The following is a 16,140-nucleotide window of genomic DNA, read 5'->3' on the forward strand; positions in this document are numbered from 1 at the left end:
CCAAACGCTTTTTTTTAATTGTTCTACGGTGATTTTTAATCTACTTGAAAAAATATTAAATTACATTGAGTAAAGTTAGAAGTATCTAACTTTAGAAGTAACTCTAGAAATAGGTGCGTACTTTTAATTTCACCCGATGTTATTAAAATCATTAGATACATTTTTGTATTAAAGTCGTTAAAAATCCCATTTAGTTATTTAAATAATAAAATCAAGTTTGATCTGGTGGCACGTATTAATTTTTCAAATTAGGATTTTCATTTTAAGTAACGAAGAAGAGATTGCAGTGGGCGTACGCTTAAAAAATCAAATTTAGATAATAACGGATGCCCTCATGTACACTTAAAAGTTTGATGTTCAATTCTTCTAATTATCATTTAATTTTGGGTTTTATTTCCTTAGTTCATGAAAATTACCGGGCTATGGTTATTTTGGTGACTTGAATAGTTTTAAGGCACAATGTAAAAGATTGCTTGAAATGTTGCAGGGTGCAATTGTTTTTTTATGTGTATTGTATATAACAAATTGTAAAAATTAAGTTAGTCAAGTTCAATGGAGATGTATCTTTGATTCGATGAAAAAAATTGTTGAATAGTTTAATGATTAGTCAAGTATTAAGCTGATCAAGTCAATCACTTGACTGATTGTATTTACAACAGTTGTACAATTACGAATAATTTTTATATGAAAGTTTAGAAGCACATAAACGTACATATGAAAGCTTCTATTCGTTGACGATTTACGATTTTTATTCCATCACTGCAAACTGGTTTTTTACTTCGTAAAATTTTTTAAATAAATGATTATATATATTACATTAGAGCAAATATGCGAAACAATGGAAATGTACAAAAAAAAAAAAAAAAAAAAAAAAAAAAAAAACGTAAAAAGTATTCTTAAAGGTGCTGTATCGAAAAGTATTTCAAGCTTACTTTATGATAAATCGATCGAATCAGCTACTTTTAAATTTATCCGAAATTAAAACTTTAAACAACGTACTAATGAAAGTATGCAACAAACAAAATATTTTTTTCCTGTTGCCAATGATAAATTTTTTTGTTTCCAAGAATTTTATACGAAATACTTGAGACTTATATTATGTGACTTTTGAAATCACTGGGGCCCAATCATCTAAATTTTAAAGATGCTTAAGAAAAATTATGCAAATAAGTATAAAATGCCTAATAATTATTAAAAAATCGACATCATTTTTCACGAACGAACAAAAATATTATTTGACTTTTTCACCTTTTCTTACATTTATATACTTATTGCTCATCATGTAGTTATGAAAATATCTTTTTTTTACAATACTACATTTACTACATTTTTTTTGTGCAAACCCATTGATCAATATTTTCTTAAAATAATATTACATATTGACCAAACGAAAGACTGCGTATATTTGAACTATCAACGAAATTGTAAAAAAAAATTTTAACGAATTGAGAAACAAAATTTTCTCCAAGTCGAGGGTTACAAGATTAGCTGAGAAAGAAAAAAACAAATATTGATTTTTGAGTGATGTTTTTATTACATAATTATATATTTACACATAACAAATGTATGAATCTACGCAGAAAAATTGAAATTTTGAGCTTTATGTTGATAAGTGAAGTGAAATAATTACTGGAATTCAATAAATTATCAATATTCAGTGTGAATCCTGTCTTATTATAAATCTAACGATCTCTTGTTTCTGGCTCTTCGTCGTAAGATGACATAATTTTTTCCATTATTTCCCAAAGCTTATCTCTAGTCAAATCTTTACTAAAAACCTGTTGAAAATTTATGAATTAAAAAAAAGCTATTTGTGGATGTTTAACTGTAAAGATATAATATTCATGTTGTATTGGAAAAAATTTTAAAGTGATCTACTTAATGCATGGATTAAATTCTATTGTAATAAAATACATAAAAATCAAAATGAGTATTAATTAATTTGCACTTACATTAAACCATGGCAGCTGGTCACATTCATCCATCAAAGGCACTACTACTCCATAAATTTGCAAAGTTAAATTGATGCAAGCTATAGCTACTAAATTTGCTGGATAGTCAAGAACTGCTGGAATATGATGGAAATCTTGTAGTAGAGCCATGCTTGTTCTTGATACAGGATACCTTGACCACTCTTCTTCTCCAAACCATGCTTGTAAAGATCTCAGATAGTGTAGCATATACTAAAAATTATAGTTTTAATTTGAATTTCCCTTAAGATTTACTTTTTAAAACAAATTTAATTTTTCAATTCAGTATAACCTTGTGTGGATGAACTGGAGCCACTTGAAATTTGAGCATTTGCATGATCAATAGCTCTCCCTGCACTATGGCGTCACGCATACTCCAATACTGATCACCCAACTCCAAGGGCTGTGCTCCTCTGTGCAATGTACTGTAAGCTACGTTCATGATGTCCCTAATTTTTAAATTATTGTCTTTTATTTTTCCCGCCAGATACAAACATGTCGATGCTATAAGCTGCAACAGGTAAAAATATATTTTCGTTCATACTTGTATAACTGTATGCCTGTAATGTTTACAAAAAATTTAATGCTTGTCCTTACATATGGATCATATCCCTGTGGAGTTGCTTCTCTCATAAACCTGTGGAATAATGTTGCAGCTGTGGCTATTGTCAAAGGGTTTGCATCAAGTTTGTATCCTGCAATTTTACAATTAAATGTCAACAAAATCTAGTCAATATATAATTCAACCAAACTCGATTTGTTTAAAAGTTGGATGATAAGATTATCTTAGCACTTACCACATTCAAATATAAACCTTGCCACTGTAAAACTATCAGCTGCCTTAGTATAATCAATTGTTATGGCTTTTTGTAAGGTGAGCCTCTTTTCTCTTTGCATTGCTAGAACGTCAATAACACCTTTCATCTTTGAACTGTAATTTATATACATTTTGAATACTAATATTTCAAAGTTTAACTATGACTTGCAAACGAAAAAAAGTGATTTTGGAAAACAGTAGTGGTTACGATGTGAGTGAAAACCAACATAAATTTTGGAATGTGTACACGTATCAAGAGGTTGAATGATTCAAATGGATGACAAGAAACAAAAAATTTGCCCAATTATTTACGCCATGTTAGAGTGCTAAGATGATGAATACTACAATTAATTGAAAAATATACTGAAACGTACCTCTGGTGGTAGTAAAAAAAATTGTGGAGTGCAGATTTTGTATAAGACACTAGCGTTAATGATAAAAAAATGCGAGTTTCACTAATCAGAAAAAAAAAAAAATTGCTGCAAATGTTAATTGCACAAATTTGTTTAAATTTCATTTGTTTTGGTTTTGTTAGAAACTCAGCCAAGGCTCGCTTACCTCAGGATCTCGCCTGTGGGCTCCAAGTGAAGCATTGTATACGACCTTTCGATACAACGTACACACACCACATATGTTGTTTATTACTTTTAGCAATCACAGATAAAGAAAGGAGTCTTTATTTTTTTGTAAAATTTCGAATATAAGTACATGTATGTAAAATGTAAAGAGATTCATACAAAGTTTCTTTGGTTAATGACTAGAAGAGGAGAGTGTTTTTATTTTTGTTTTTGGTTCTGCCTGTGGGAGATAACTACCTTGCCTTGTACCCTGGATTATGCCCGTACATAGTGCGGCTTGTGTGTGCCTGCTTTTTTGATTATTTAATAATCTAACGCTGTGTCTATTCGCACCAAATCCACGTAATTACGTGGATATAAGGTTAGGAATATTAAAGAAAAACGCTACTTTTTTAAATGAACTATGTCCACGTAAAGTGAAGTTTGCACCAGGCATGCATATTGTATGCCGGATCTGCAATCAATAAACACAAGATGAGGAGTGGGAGGTGGTTTTCGGCATGCGATTGGTCGACTTAAATTAGGGAGAATTTTCATGAAATAGGTAAAGGAGCTGTTCACATAGACATTTTTTGCTTAATTCAATGTGAACGTTCATATTGAAAAGGGGGTTCCACTGCTCCGCTAAACTCAAATTGAGTGAACAGACTGAACAGACCTGTCGTAACTACGTTGACTGACAGAGAACACAGCATAGGTCTGTTCAGTCTGTTCACTCAATTTGAGTTTAGCGGAGCAGTGGAACCCCCTTTTCAATATGAACGTTCACATTGAATTAAGCAAAAAATGTCTATGTGAACAGCTCCAAAGGCTCGGCTCGTCCGTAATTTAAAAAAATCGGACAACTAGATTTTTAGAGTGAATATCATAAGATTATCAATTTTTTCCGATAACATGACATTCAACATTACCAAGTTATAAGTAATAATTATTATTTAAATATTTACTACTTATTAAAAAGCCTACTCTAGAGGATAGGGCTTGAAATAAAAAGTCGGGTTGTCAAATTATACTATTAATATAATTTTTGTAGTTTTTAAATACTTTTAAGTAAACAAAAATAGAATAAAGTTCGATGGAAATGAACAAATGTGATCTGTATGTTCAGGAGATGCATTTCTGTGCACACAATGGATGTTTTCTTCTCCATAGCCATGTATTCCTTGTGAGTAGGAGAACCAAACAGATGACCATGTAATCAAGTTTACTGAAAAGAACACAAAACAAAAAGTTAATATGATTGATTCGGTATTAATTATGCACGTTAAAGGGAAAATTGAAATAAAAGAAGCTAGATGTGTAGCACAACAACCATTGGATGCACTCACCTTCTTGGAGGTAGCTCCAACTTTGGTCTTTTTCGTGCCTCTGACTTTCTTCATCCTGTTCTTTCTTTCCTTCCTCTGTTTTCTGGTCTGCTTCTGCTTTTCAAATAGACCGTGCCTCTGGAGCCTGTATTTGGGCTCAAACTTTTTCGCAAAGTCCAGGGTGTCGTAGATCAGGGCAAAGCCAGTCGACTTGCCACCACCAAAGTCAGTCCTGAAGCCATGGGCAAAGACCACGTCTGGCGTGACTTTGTACATCTTGGCGAGCTTCTCACGAATATCGGTTTTCCTCACGGAGGATTGGCCTGGATGTAAGACATCGACGACCTGCAATATCGCGTAAAGTCACATGTAAGCCAAGAGGTATCTCCCACCGGTTCTGTACTTTGTAAGTAAACGAAAAAAAAAAAAACATCACTTGCCATCTGTTTTCTGCACAAGAGCGGGTTGCGCATAAATTTGCGAGTGCGAATCGTTGCGGAACCTTCCACCTGAAAAACATTATTTATTATAAACACAACGATCAAATGTCAAAATCGAATTATAGGTTAGGCCCACATGCTGTTTATACACATGATGTTTCAACGCAGAAGCCGAGCACAAAGAGGAAAAAACATTCCATCAACAACTTTCTTATGCTGTTCCGATAGAATTGATCATGTATTTAAGCATCTTGTGGGATTATTAATTCGCAAAGTTAAAATTAATTGTTACTTACCATTTTGTTGGCTGCTTACGAAAACCGTGAGGTTACAAGAAAGACTCAACGCCAGCTCGATGGAAAGTTGAATCGAGTTCAGTTGGTAGCAAAGCTAAATTACACTAGGCGTGTAGGGACATGTGAAAGTAGGGAAAATAACCCTAGGCGCGAAAGCTTGTTTGATCCAAGCGCGCGAAAATATGAATTAGGTTTATCTATAGCTTGCAAATAATTTTATTAGATGATTATTTAATTCTTTACTACCTACGTGGTACTAGAAATTTTTTTTTCAGTAATAATCATACGTTGTGTTTATAAAGAATTAAAAAAAAAAAATTTATTGTTGGAAAAATAAACATCGTGCGTAACGATTTTGTTAAATACTTTATGTCGAAGTGTAAGGAAATTCGTATGAAAATTAAGTTAAATTGACGCAATTAGTATACTTATAACTACAAAAATGTTCTTACAGAACGTCTGCATGATTGGCAAGCGTATATCGGTATACAAAATGTGTTACCGATAAATTGCGGTTGATAAAAGTATCAAGACTATCTACATTATCTACAGCTGTAATCCGGTGACACGACGCGAAAGCTCTACTCTCGCACTATATATGTAGTGAGCTTTCAAACGTGTATTCGAATCGTTTCTAAATATAAGCAACACAGACATCAACTTCCGTTTATGGGCAAACTGATGAAACCTGAAGCTATGAATATATTGAAATTAAATTCCATTAAACGCGTCAATCAGTAATCAAACATTTACTGATCAATTTAGAAATTCGTATACATTTCACATCTTTTTTTTCAAAAGTTGCTTGCACATATATGTATGCGTGTAAAGATAGACGAGAGACAGGTTTCTGGGACGTAATTTTTTTTTTTTTTTTTTTCCAGTCCAGAGATAATTTATTAATTTTTTTTGGCTCTTTAAAAGCTACAGGCTTCTGGTATGCAAATTTTGCGGACAGATTTACACGCGGAACGGACGCACGTGTGCGCGTGATTTTTAAGGCCATCACTCGAGTGACGAATTTTTGTTAGCTTTATGCCCGATGATATAAGTACATGGATGTAAGTATAACATGTTTCACATTCGAGACCCATGGCTTTCACGGCTTGCATAAAAATTCTTGGAAGCTAAAAGTAAACATTATTACATTGGTTGGACTAAAAGTGCGTCCTCTATAAAAATAGCGAGGAATTTCGATGTACATCCACGGTGATGCGTTGAATGTGCTCCAAAGAGAGGAAAAACTTTTTTATTCGATGAAAAAAAAAAAAAAAAAAAAAAGAGGTTGTGAAAAAAGTAATTAACCAGTGTATCAAGTAATACGAAAAAAAAAAGAATAAATAAATCAATTCGACAATAACGACACTTTTATCATATCTCTGCAGTACAACAAACACATGGCGATACCTACTACTCGTGTGATGTGTATAAATTTGACACTGCTTGGCCTTCGTTTTCGCAGTAAAATAATGTATACATAAATATACGTACAATTCAAGTAATTTGCACACGTAGCACGGAGGCATATAATATACGTCGAGGCGTCGATTACCACATAAGGAAGTCCACGAAAACGAGTAAGTATACAATAATAACAATACGGAGGAAGGTGCGACGGCTATTTGACACTTTTTTTTTTTTTTTTTTTATTAATTCGTCTTACCAACTTTACGAGACTTTCAATCCGCTACTCAACCCTCGCTGCTGATGGCTTCGACATTTTTAAATATCCTAGCGGGACTGCTTGCGGTTTAAAAAAAAAAAAAAAATTACATTTTTATGCAAAAGATCGAAAAAATGTGTCCACCGTGAGTATAATGAACTTTTTTTTAATTTTTTTATTTGCAATTGTATTGGGGAATCAAAAATACATCGATATAATCAGGCATAGGAGTTCTTAAAGCGACTGAGGAGCTTTCAAACCAAATATCCCCATGTTGTATGCGGTTTGCAAAATCCACTTGTGTTGTAGTGCCTCCTCTTGCTCCAAAAAATCTGATGACGCAGTTATTATTTTCATTGCACCGGTTCAAACATCGAGACAATGCGAAATTTATTCGTCGAAAAAATTGTTACAAACGAAGAAAAAAAAAAACTGTGAATCAAACGAAATAGTATAAAGCTTGCGGGTAAAAGCAGTAAGGCATCGACATCGACAAAAAAAAAAAAAAAAGAAAAATTATGATTTTATTTTTAGCGTGAGTGGATAAGTCGCTCGCCACGTGTCTCCATAATTATACATGGGTATAATATACGTGCGTATAGCCGTGAGGCCACGTGTGTCTCAAGAGTCGACTTTCCACGCTCTACGTGTACACGTACATTATACGCATCGTAAGACATCGTTTTTCGCATGTGAGGCACGACCGATCGGTATACTCGAAGAAACGCTCATTGCTTTCGATCCACCATCGAGTACTTGTAACATATTATTGTACCATTAGATTGAAAGTGGTGTTTTAACGCTAAAGTCAACTCAGCTATTTTGTCTCAATGAGCTTTTTCAAATTATATTGTTTTAACAAGCATCACTCATACTTCAACATATAATTTTTTATTTCATAATATATTTTTAACCAAGTATAGCTACAAGGATCTAATAGCGTAATATGTTAAAAAAAAAAAAAAAAAAAAAATCATTGACTTAAATATTGTTATAAATTATAACTTTGTCTTGTCAATTGTGACTTGGAGAGAAATTAAATGTATAGAAGAAGAAGAAAAGGCCACGCGAGTTGCAGTCGAACAAAGAGGACGTGGAAAAAGTAAAGTCGGAAGAAAGAATAAAGGTCCAGTGAATACGTAAATAAGTATACCCGTGCCCCTATGTATACGTATACATATAGATGAGAAAAAGAGTGTTCCATGCATCAGAGAGGCCCTGTACGCTGACAGTGGGCCCCTCTTTTTTTTTTTTTTTTTTCATACCATATGTATATGTACACTCTGTACTGTCAAACATCAAGCCACGATAGCCCCGCGTTACGAGGGGGATCAAGTAGGTAGATATATACGGGATGGTCTTGTATTGGCATAGGAGGCAATGAATGGGCTTTTTAATGTTTTGCAACATGCGGAGCACGTTTTACTACCTACTACTTTTACTATGATATACCTACTACTACTACGGCATCGGCAGCGATCGGTGATGGTCACTCTCGCATCCAACGCGCGTAGAAATTTAGTAATATACGCCGATTTCCATACAGAGATACTTTTCTTTTTCGATGTTTTCTTTGATTTTTTTTTTTTTTTTTTTCGTGCAGCTATCGGGTGTATGGCTTACAACGCCTTCCTGATGCCAATTGTATCGGGTTGCTGTCTGGTTTGTCGTTGCGTAAGAGAGTCTTTTTTGATGGAACGTCGGATAAAAACACGTATTACGTCGGTGTAATTATGCGAAATCTCACTCAAGTGAATGTGTCAAACGCGTAAGGAATAAAAAATTAAAAAATTAAAAATTCTTACTGAAGAGGCTTTTAGGTTCGCTTGATTTATGATAATTTTTCGGCGATAAAACTCGCGCTGTGAAATTTGTCGGATGATGTCTATAAATTTGGGCTGAAAAATGTACGTCGTGTTTATATAAAATTTGACGTGTACGAGAATCAAAGTGTACAGTTGTCACGTTTGAAACAAAAAAAAAAACAAAAATGATTACTCTTCGTGAATATTAAGAAGAAGAAAAAAATTATCCAACAAAGTAGACATTGTTATGATAGCTGTAACTTATTTTGGTAAGCTGTTTTGCACTTAAATAATTTCATGGATTCTTGAACATTTCGAAATATATTTTTTGCTGAAAATTATTTTTGTCATCGCTACTACTACCACCAAAAAGAAATATTCATACCAATTTTTGAAGTAGTTAATTAGTTAGTAATTAATGTAGGGTTTTGTTTTTAATAAGCGTGTATATAATTTAGTCATTTGAAGCTTTTAATTTATTATGGCTGTAAAAACACATTTTAAAAAGGACGATAAATAATAGTTTATTGCATTCATAATATAATTCGTATTAAATTACATAATATGTCCATATTACTTGAAACTTACACGTTGAACGTACATTATTCATTATGTTGATGATCGTTAAGTATACGATATCGAATACTTGTACACACTAACATCATTATCATTACGAGCTGCAATCCAATGGGCCATCGTATTCCATATTTTTCCAAAAATTTCACACTCATTATCAGTTGTAAGCAAAACGTGACACGATTCGAAAGCTGTTGTTTGTTTTCAAGTAACACTTCAATTTACATTTCTCAGTAAGGAGTCTAATGGTTTTCAAAGAATGACTCAATTTTCAATAACCAGGGAAAACAAAATCTTCGACGTATATATGATTCAATGTTTCGTAAGAAGACATGAGTCAAAACAAATTTTGTGTTTAAAGTAACATTAGAGAGAGAAAAACGGTGAGGAATTCGGCTCGGGGTAAAGACCCGCACGTAACAGTCTTTTTATCGTCCGTAACTCAATGGTTCAAGAAAACTTTCAACACACAACCAGAAACCAGTTGGTTCCCTTTCCATATATATTTACACATACATAGCATTTTAAAAGGCACTGAGAAAATTTAAATGTCTCATGACACCACGATTATTTTTAAATGTCTCAAAAAAAGATATGTAAAAAAGTATACATCTCAATTGCAAACGCAATTTTATTTATAGTAATGACTCAAAAAAATAATATTTGATTGTACACTACGCTCCTACTATTTATTTATACGCAAAACGTACTAATAAAAAAAAAAAAAAAAAAAAAAAAAAAAAAAAATTAATATATGATATCGAACGTCAGAATTAATAGCTAACACAATTCAGGTATCAAAGGAGTAGATTTCACGTGGAGGGCCGTGTGCACATTTATATTATAGTATGGCCAAACGAAAAAGTTAAAAACCGAGAGAAATAAGATGAAGAACGCGTGCTTCGCGTTACATACCCGCGAGAGTATTGGGCAACACTGTATGATGTATTGTAGGTACAAGCACGCGCACGTGTGTACACACCGTAGAGATAAGTTTTATTTTATTTTATTTTTTTTTCACAAGCGAGATAATTTTTTTTCATTGTAATTTCGAGCCTGCGTGGGTCTTTAACTCCCTTGTACACTTTCTCTCTCGCGCGCCCGAAGCTTTTCCTTGGAGAACAAATGCGTTCCAGGTCGGGGAGTCCCCGCATCCACGTGAGGGGGAGACAAACAGGTAGAAGCTGTACATACATATACGACGAGGCTGAAAGGAAGTTGTTGGGTCTCTTACTCGAATCAACCTGTTCCTCGAGAATGCAGCTTTTTTTTTCTTTTCTTTTCCTCTCTTCAATTGTAACTCAAGCAGAGTACGTTTGAGTACTCCGTACTGCAGAGCTTCAGCACATTTTACACCACATAATATTAATTTCATACTTTTTTTTTTTCCAGATATCAAAGTGAGTTTTTTTCAACTAAATATCTCTTTGCCTCGCGCGATGACACTTGAAATTCATACGGCAATCATGACCCCCCCCCCTGTATATAACACCTTGACGACCCGATAAACTGATAAGACGCCCAGTACAGCTAACTATGTCAAACATATCTTTGCGATTGGTAGGTACGTAGCAAACGCATGTATACACTTGTAAGCGACGAATTTTACTTATCATATCGTCGATTAGGTACATATATTATATATAAGACACTGACATCATGCACTTTAATTGAAAATCACGCGTTGACATGTCCACGTAATTTTTTATTCATGCCCCCTATTGACTCAGACACCGGGAGATACAATGATTGTTTGGAGCCTAGTAAAAAGTCCAATCTCAAAGTTAAATGCGACCCTCATCCCGATCGTTTTAAAAATACCCACTCCGATGCATAAATAATGTACAACGCGTGAATAAGAGCCGATTCTCTCTGTACAAGATGATGGAGCCAGTCGCATCGTCTTATCGCCACGGCAAACACGAAAAAACAATACCACGAGTGTATACGTAACTTCCTGTCTATATATATATAATATATAGAGGTAAGCGTATCGAGAGGAGATCAATTAGAACGTACCAAGAAAAGTCGCTTCCTCGCGCATCACCATTGTTATCTCATCGAGCCACATCATATGCATACGTATAAGGCTAATCCAGTCCACGTCGAAAATCTCGCTTACGAATGCCGTATTATATTATTCACACCTTGAGGGAAAAAAAAAAAAAAAAAAAAATCCCATTAGGTGTCCTTACCCGTGTTTGCGTGCAAACAATGTCACGGATCCTTATTTCGTTGGAAAAGACGAGCAAAGAGAGAAAAATGACAAGGGACCCCCTTATCTTATCTACAGCGCGCGTAGAGCACAAGAAGAGAGGGAGAAAAAAAAGGTGTAGGTCAACGATCCAAAAAATATTCCGAGATCCCGTCTTGTGTTATATATATTTAAATGGTGTACTCATACAATGGAGGATAGGACCAAGACGGATAGGGAACCTTTTACTATTCTTCCTCTTACGGAATAACACACCCTTCGAACGAGTATACCCCCCCCCATCTATACATATATAAGAGTAAGGATGAACTCTAAAAGTCAATCTTCTATCACTTCGCGGAGCTTATATACCTTGGCGATCCCTTGGGCGTATGCGTGCTTATATTTAATCGTCGCACGTCCTGCGTACCATCCTCCCATGTATATATATATACCTAGTTTCGTCATCGTTTTCCTTTTTTTTTTTTTTTTTTTTTTTTTACTCCTTTACTACGACTGTACTACGAAAGTTTACTACGCGCCCGACCACTCGTGGGAGTTGTACTATATTTATAGAAGTCCCTTCTTTCTCATTTAAATCGTAAGCGAGAGAACATCCAAAGTGGAGGGGGTCGATGAGTACGTTCTTTTTATACGAGTAGCAGCTCTCCTTTTTTCTTTTTTTTTTTTTTTTTTTTTTTTTATAGGCTTCCGAACGTTGTACAGCGCGATGTATATATACAGCAGCGAGAAAGAGAGAGACCCCCTTTTTTTTCCTTCGGAAAAACCTAAGCGTATATTCGTTTTGGTTCACGTAGCGTGGTAATTTTTTTTCTCTTTTTCTTTTTTTTTCACGATGTAACAATCTATTTTTGAAATTGTTCATTTACTACATGATTTGACAAACGTTTTGAACGATGCCGAATCAACGGTTTGTCGCGCGAAGGAGAATGCAAAAAAAATCAAGCAACAACAGTAAGTGTTATTTTTCCATCGGCACTGAAAGATAAACACTCGGTCCGACGAAGCTTATGTGTACGATATGCGTGATGGGCAAAGCATGATATTGCGTGCGAGTATAAAGAAAAAAAAAAAAAAAAACGTGTCTGTGCACTCTTTTGGCCATCCCTGTATATGTATACGCGTGTAAATTAACTTCAAGGAAATTTTCGTCCGACGCGTCGGTGCGTGAGTGAAAATAATTTATTCGACGCGCGAGTGAATAAAATTGTAAAGAAGAAGAAGGTTTGAAATGCCGATTGCGTTGACAATTATTTTCATCGGGGGAGTATAGCCGCTCCGGGACCTTGGCTTTTTGTAACGAGGAGACCCTTTGCCCGAAAAGCGCAGCACCTACGATTTCTCATTACACGCGCTAACGCCGCGAGCATCCGGTTTTTTGTTTCGAAAGTCTTGTTCTCCTTTTCTCTCTTTCTCTTTTCGTCGCGTTAAAAGGATGTATGAGTGTTCTTGCAAGTCTCGGTGAGACAATGTCCTTCGAGACGTTTTTTTTCCCTTTTTACCTACAGTCATTATTTAAACGTTGCTGGAGTACGATCGCATATATATGCAGGTTTTATCACGCTCGTTGGATAAGACTCCAGCTTTTGAGCATCGGAGGTTTCTTTCTTTCTTTCTTTTTTTTTTTTTTTTTAATTTTTCGTTGGATATTCCGTAAAATGTTTGTCACAAAGTTGTGCGCTTTGGAAAAAAGATCGGATGGAACGTTGAGAACTTCTTTACGTTTCACAAACGCGTGTGATTATCAACAAAAAGGCTTGGATCTACGTCTATGTTTTATGTAATCGCAAGTTTACTTGGCATTTATCTCGAGAAACTCTTTTTTTTTTATATATATATATCTTGTTTTACACGATAAATCTGATAAGAGGCCAAAGTGAATCGTCGAAAAGCACATTTTTGAGGATCGCCGATCTTTCGTAAGCGAGAAAGAGAAGTGCCGTACATTATTTCTGGATGCGTTTTTTATTCCTTTCAACGATATAAATTAACTTGCCACAAAGTCGAGTTCTCATACAAAGGATATAACATATACACCTACCCAATTTTATAGGAAATAGCAGAACATTATACCCACATATGTACGCATCACATATTTATTCTTAGTAGGTGTGATGGTTCTCCATCCGATCCATAGAACAAACCGATACAAGATAGCAACTGTTATAATATTTTTTTACTTGCATCGACGTTAAACTGATAAGTTGAGAGAGAGAAAAATTATTTCGCACAAGTGATAACCTTATCCCTGTATTATTAAAACACCATTTTGTTTCGGAATTAATTAATACTTGGAGTTCTTAGGCTGTACGAGCGAACGTTTATCAACGTATAATTTATAATATCGAAAACGTTGTCAACTTTATTTTAAAGAGATGTTGATAAATCAGTTCCCCGGGCACAAAATCTTTTTTAATTTTGTTGCAATATAATTTTTTGTTCATAATTAGATGCGCTGTTTACGGTGAAAAAATTTCTTGTAAGTGGTACAAAAAAATTGTTTCTCGGTATTGTATTGCGAATACTGAGGAGTAAAAAAATTTTTTCAACAAAAAAAAAAAAATGCAATTTATTCACGAAAAAAGAATTTCCTTGCAAAGCGTTTAAAAATTCATAAAATAATTGTATACCCAAGTCTGCACGTGAAGCTCGAAAACTCGAAATCAAAGTATTAATTAATTGTACGATATCTCAAACCTACCTTGCACAGACCACACTTTGTTCTGTTATCGAAAGTACGACAACCACGACATTAGCACAATAGTTAGTTTTTTTAAATTTGATAATGACCGTATAGTATATCATGACTGCATATTTATTAATACGAGGAAAAAACGTTTCATACTTCAAATTAGAAAAAAAAAAGAAAAAAAAAAAAGGCGAACAGGCGATTGCATCGGCATTAGCGCACTATGTCTTCTCGCTTCCTTCCTCTTCTTCTCTTTTGTTCTTCATTCTCTTGGCGTAACGTACGGATTCAAAAGACTTCCTACAGTTATACAATCTTACAGTGCTTAAAAACCTTAGTAATATATATATATATACATGCATAAACGTGGGGGGCCTTTAAGTGATTCCTACCGCGAAGAAGCCGCGTATCGTCATCCGCGATGCATCAATGCGTACTTACGCCCACACGCACCCACCTACGTACACGTGTAACGTGCAAGTCGAAAATATTTAAAGCACGTTTCATATAAGGGGAGAGAGAGAGAGAGAGAGAGGAAGAGGAGGTGGGGGACAGAGATCGAATGTGCGTATGACGCATGCATTTCGTGCATTACCAAATTTAAATGTCCATAGCGAGCTGCAAGTCTGAAAGCGCGTTGATACGACATATAATAGAATAACTTGCGCTCGTGTGCACGGGTTATTATTATTGTAGTTCTTTTGATTGCGAAATTTCATTGAAAGATGTCGTCGATGTCAAAGCTTTAAATTAAACGGTACAACTCGCTGAAATTCCCCGAAAAATTTGCAACACATTACATATAATAGCTTTTCACTCTTAAAGTTTATACTTGATAGAAAAATTTCGTTATCAAATAATAACGTCTGCAGCATGTCTATTGTGAAATAGTGTGCGGCATAATGAGCCCCAAATCTAGATTATAGTGTCATTAAAAAGTCATATTACGAAGTGTAAACAAATCATTGTGAGGTGTGGAAAGTCGTTGAAAGACCCGGTTATGTTGTATAGAGATAAAACGCTGTTTCGTTTGAACCACACGCTAAACCTGTAGTATAATATATTACATTAGTTACAAATAAGTTGCACTACTTTTTCGATTTATTAACTATTAACGGTATGAAAAAAAAAAAAAAAAAAAAAAAAAAAAAAAAAAAAAAAATTGTATGATTACATAATCAAGTGTAATTGTCAGAACTGACGAAAAAAGGTACCATATGTCAAAAAGGCTGCGTGAAAGAAATTAAAACATGAGCGTTTTGGGGAAAATTATACCTAATTATACCTAATTTACCAAAAATAAATTAATATTATTCGGAATAAAGTTACATTACGTGCAATTAAGTTTATTTCAAATCGAATAGAAAGATTTACTTAACAAGATATGGTATTGCCCGCATACATATTTTCTCGCTCTCTCAAAGAGTATTCGCCAAATGTACTGAAATTTTACTTAATTAATTAAATCCGTGTTTCAGTTCCTCCAGTTCTACGACTCCGATGATACGTGGTCATATTCGCTTCGTGCATCAATTTGAAACAACGCCACCTGCAGGGGAAAATATGTCGTGTTAGTACAAGTGTTAAATAAGATGCATTACTGTTAAAATAAACGATTGTAACAGATCGTTGTCCATTAGATTCTGTGTATTCTTGACATTCTTGTTAGTTAGCATGGACATGGACAACTTTTCCCCTGCAGGTGGCGTTCTTTGAAATTGCTGTACGAAGCGAATGAACGAATCTATTATTACGTGCACCGTATACTAGCTACTTATACGCCA

General features: G+C 34.5%; 2 protein-coding genes across 5 annotated transcripts; both read right to left on the reverse strand.

Moving 5' to 3' along the window:
* Positions 1-1,514: 1,514 nt before the first annotated feature.
* koko (cyclin Q) lies at positions 1,515-3,800 on the reverse strand. 4 transcript variants are annotated; one of them, XM_089593813.1, is made up of 6 exons: positions 3,603-3,800; positions 2,768-2,869; positions 2,568-2,665; positions 2,263-2,481; positions 1,953-2,183; positions 1,515-1,778 (listed from the first exon to the last, which is right to left on the reverse strand). In XM_089593813.1, exons 2-6 carry the CDS (start codon positions 2,865-2,867, stop codon positions 1,683-1,685), a joined length of 744 nt encoding a protein of 247 aa, XP_089449939.1. In that variant the 5' UTR covers positions 2,868-2,869; positions 3,603-3,800; the 3' UTR covers positions 1,515-1,682. The 4 variants fall into 4 exon arrangements, with proteins under 4 accessions (XP_089449939.1, XP_014211309.1, XP_089449940.1 ...); XM_014355823.2 differs by having other exon boundaries at positions 2,768-2,901; XM_089593814.1 differs by lacking the exon at positions 3,603-3,800 and adding an exon at positions 3,346-3,572.
* A 564-nt stretch (positions 3,801-4,364) lies between these two features.
* Positions 4,365-5,484, reverse strand: LOC106641405 (small ribosomal subunit protein eS24). Its single transcript, XM_014355824.2, has 4 exons — positions 5,409-5,484; positions 5,113-5,181; positions 4,694-5,017; positions 4,365-4,572 (listed from the first exon to the last, which is right to left on the reverse strand). Exons 1-4 carry the CDS (start codon positions 5,409-5,411, stop codon positions 4,570-4,572), a joined length of 399 nt encoding a protein of 132 aa, XP_014211310.1. The 5' UTR covers positions 5,412-5,484; the 3' UTR covers positions 4,365-4,569.
* Between the last annotated feature and the right edge of the window lie 10,656 nt (positions 5,485-16,140).

This window comes from Copidosoma floridanum, unplaced genomic scaffold, assembly GCF_036245765.1.
Source record: "Copidosoma floridanum isolate Cflo_tuat_1 unplaced genomic scaffold, Cflo_Japanese_pri ptg000020l, whole genome shotgun sequence".
Taxonomy (NCBI): Eukaryota; Metazoa; Arthropoda; class Insecta; order Hymenoptera; family Encyrtidae; genus Copidosoma; species Copidosoma floridanum.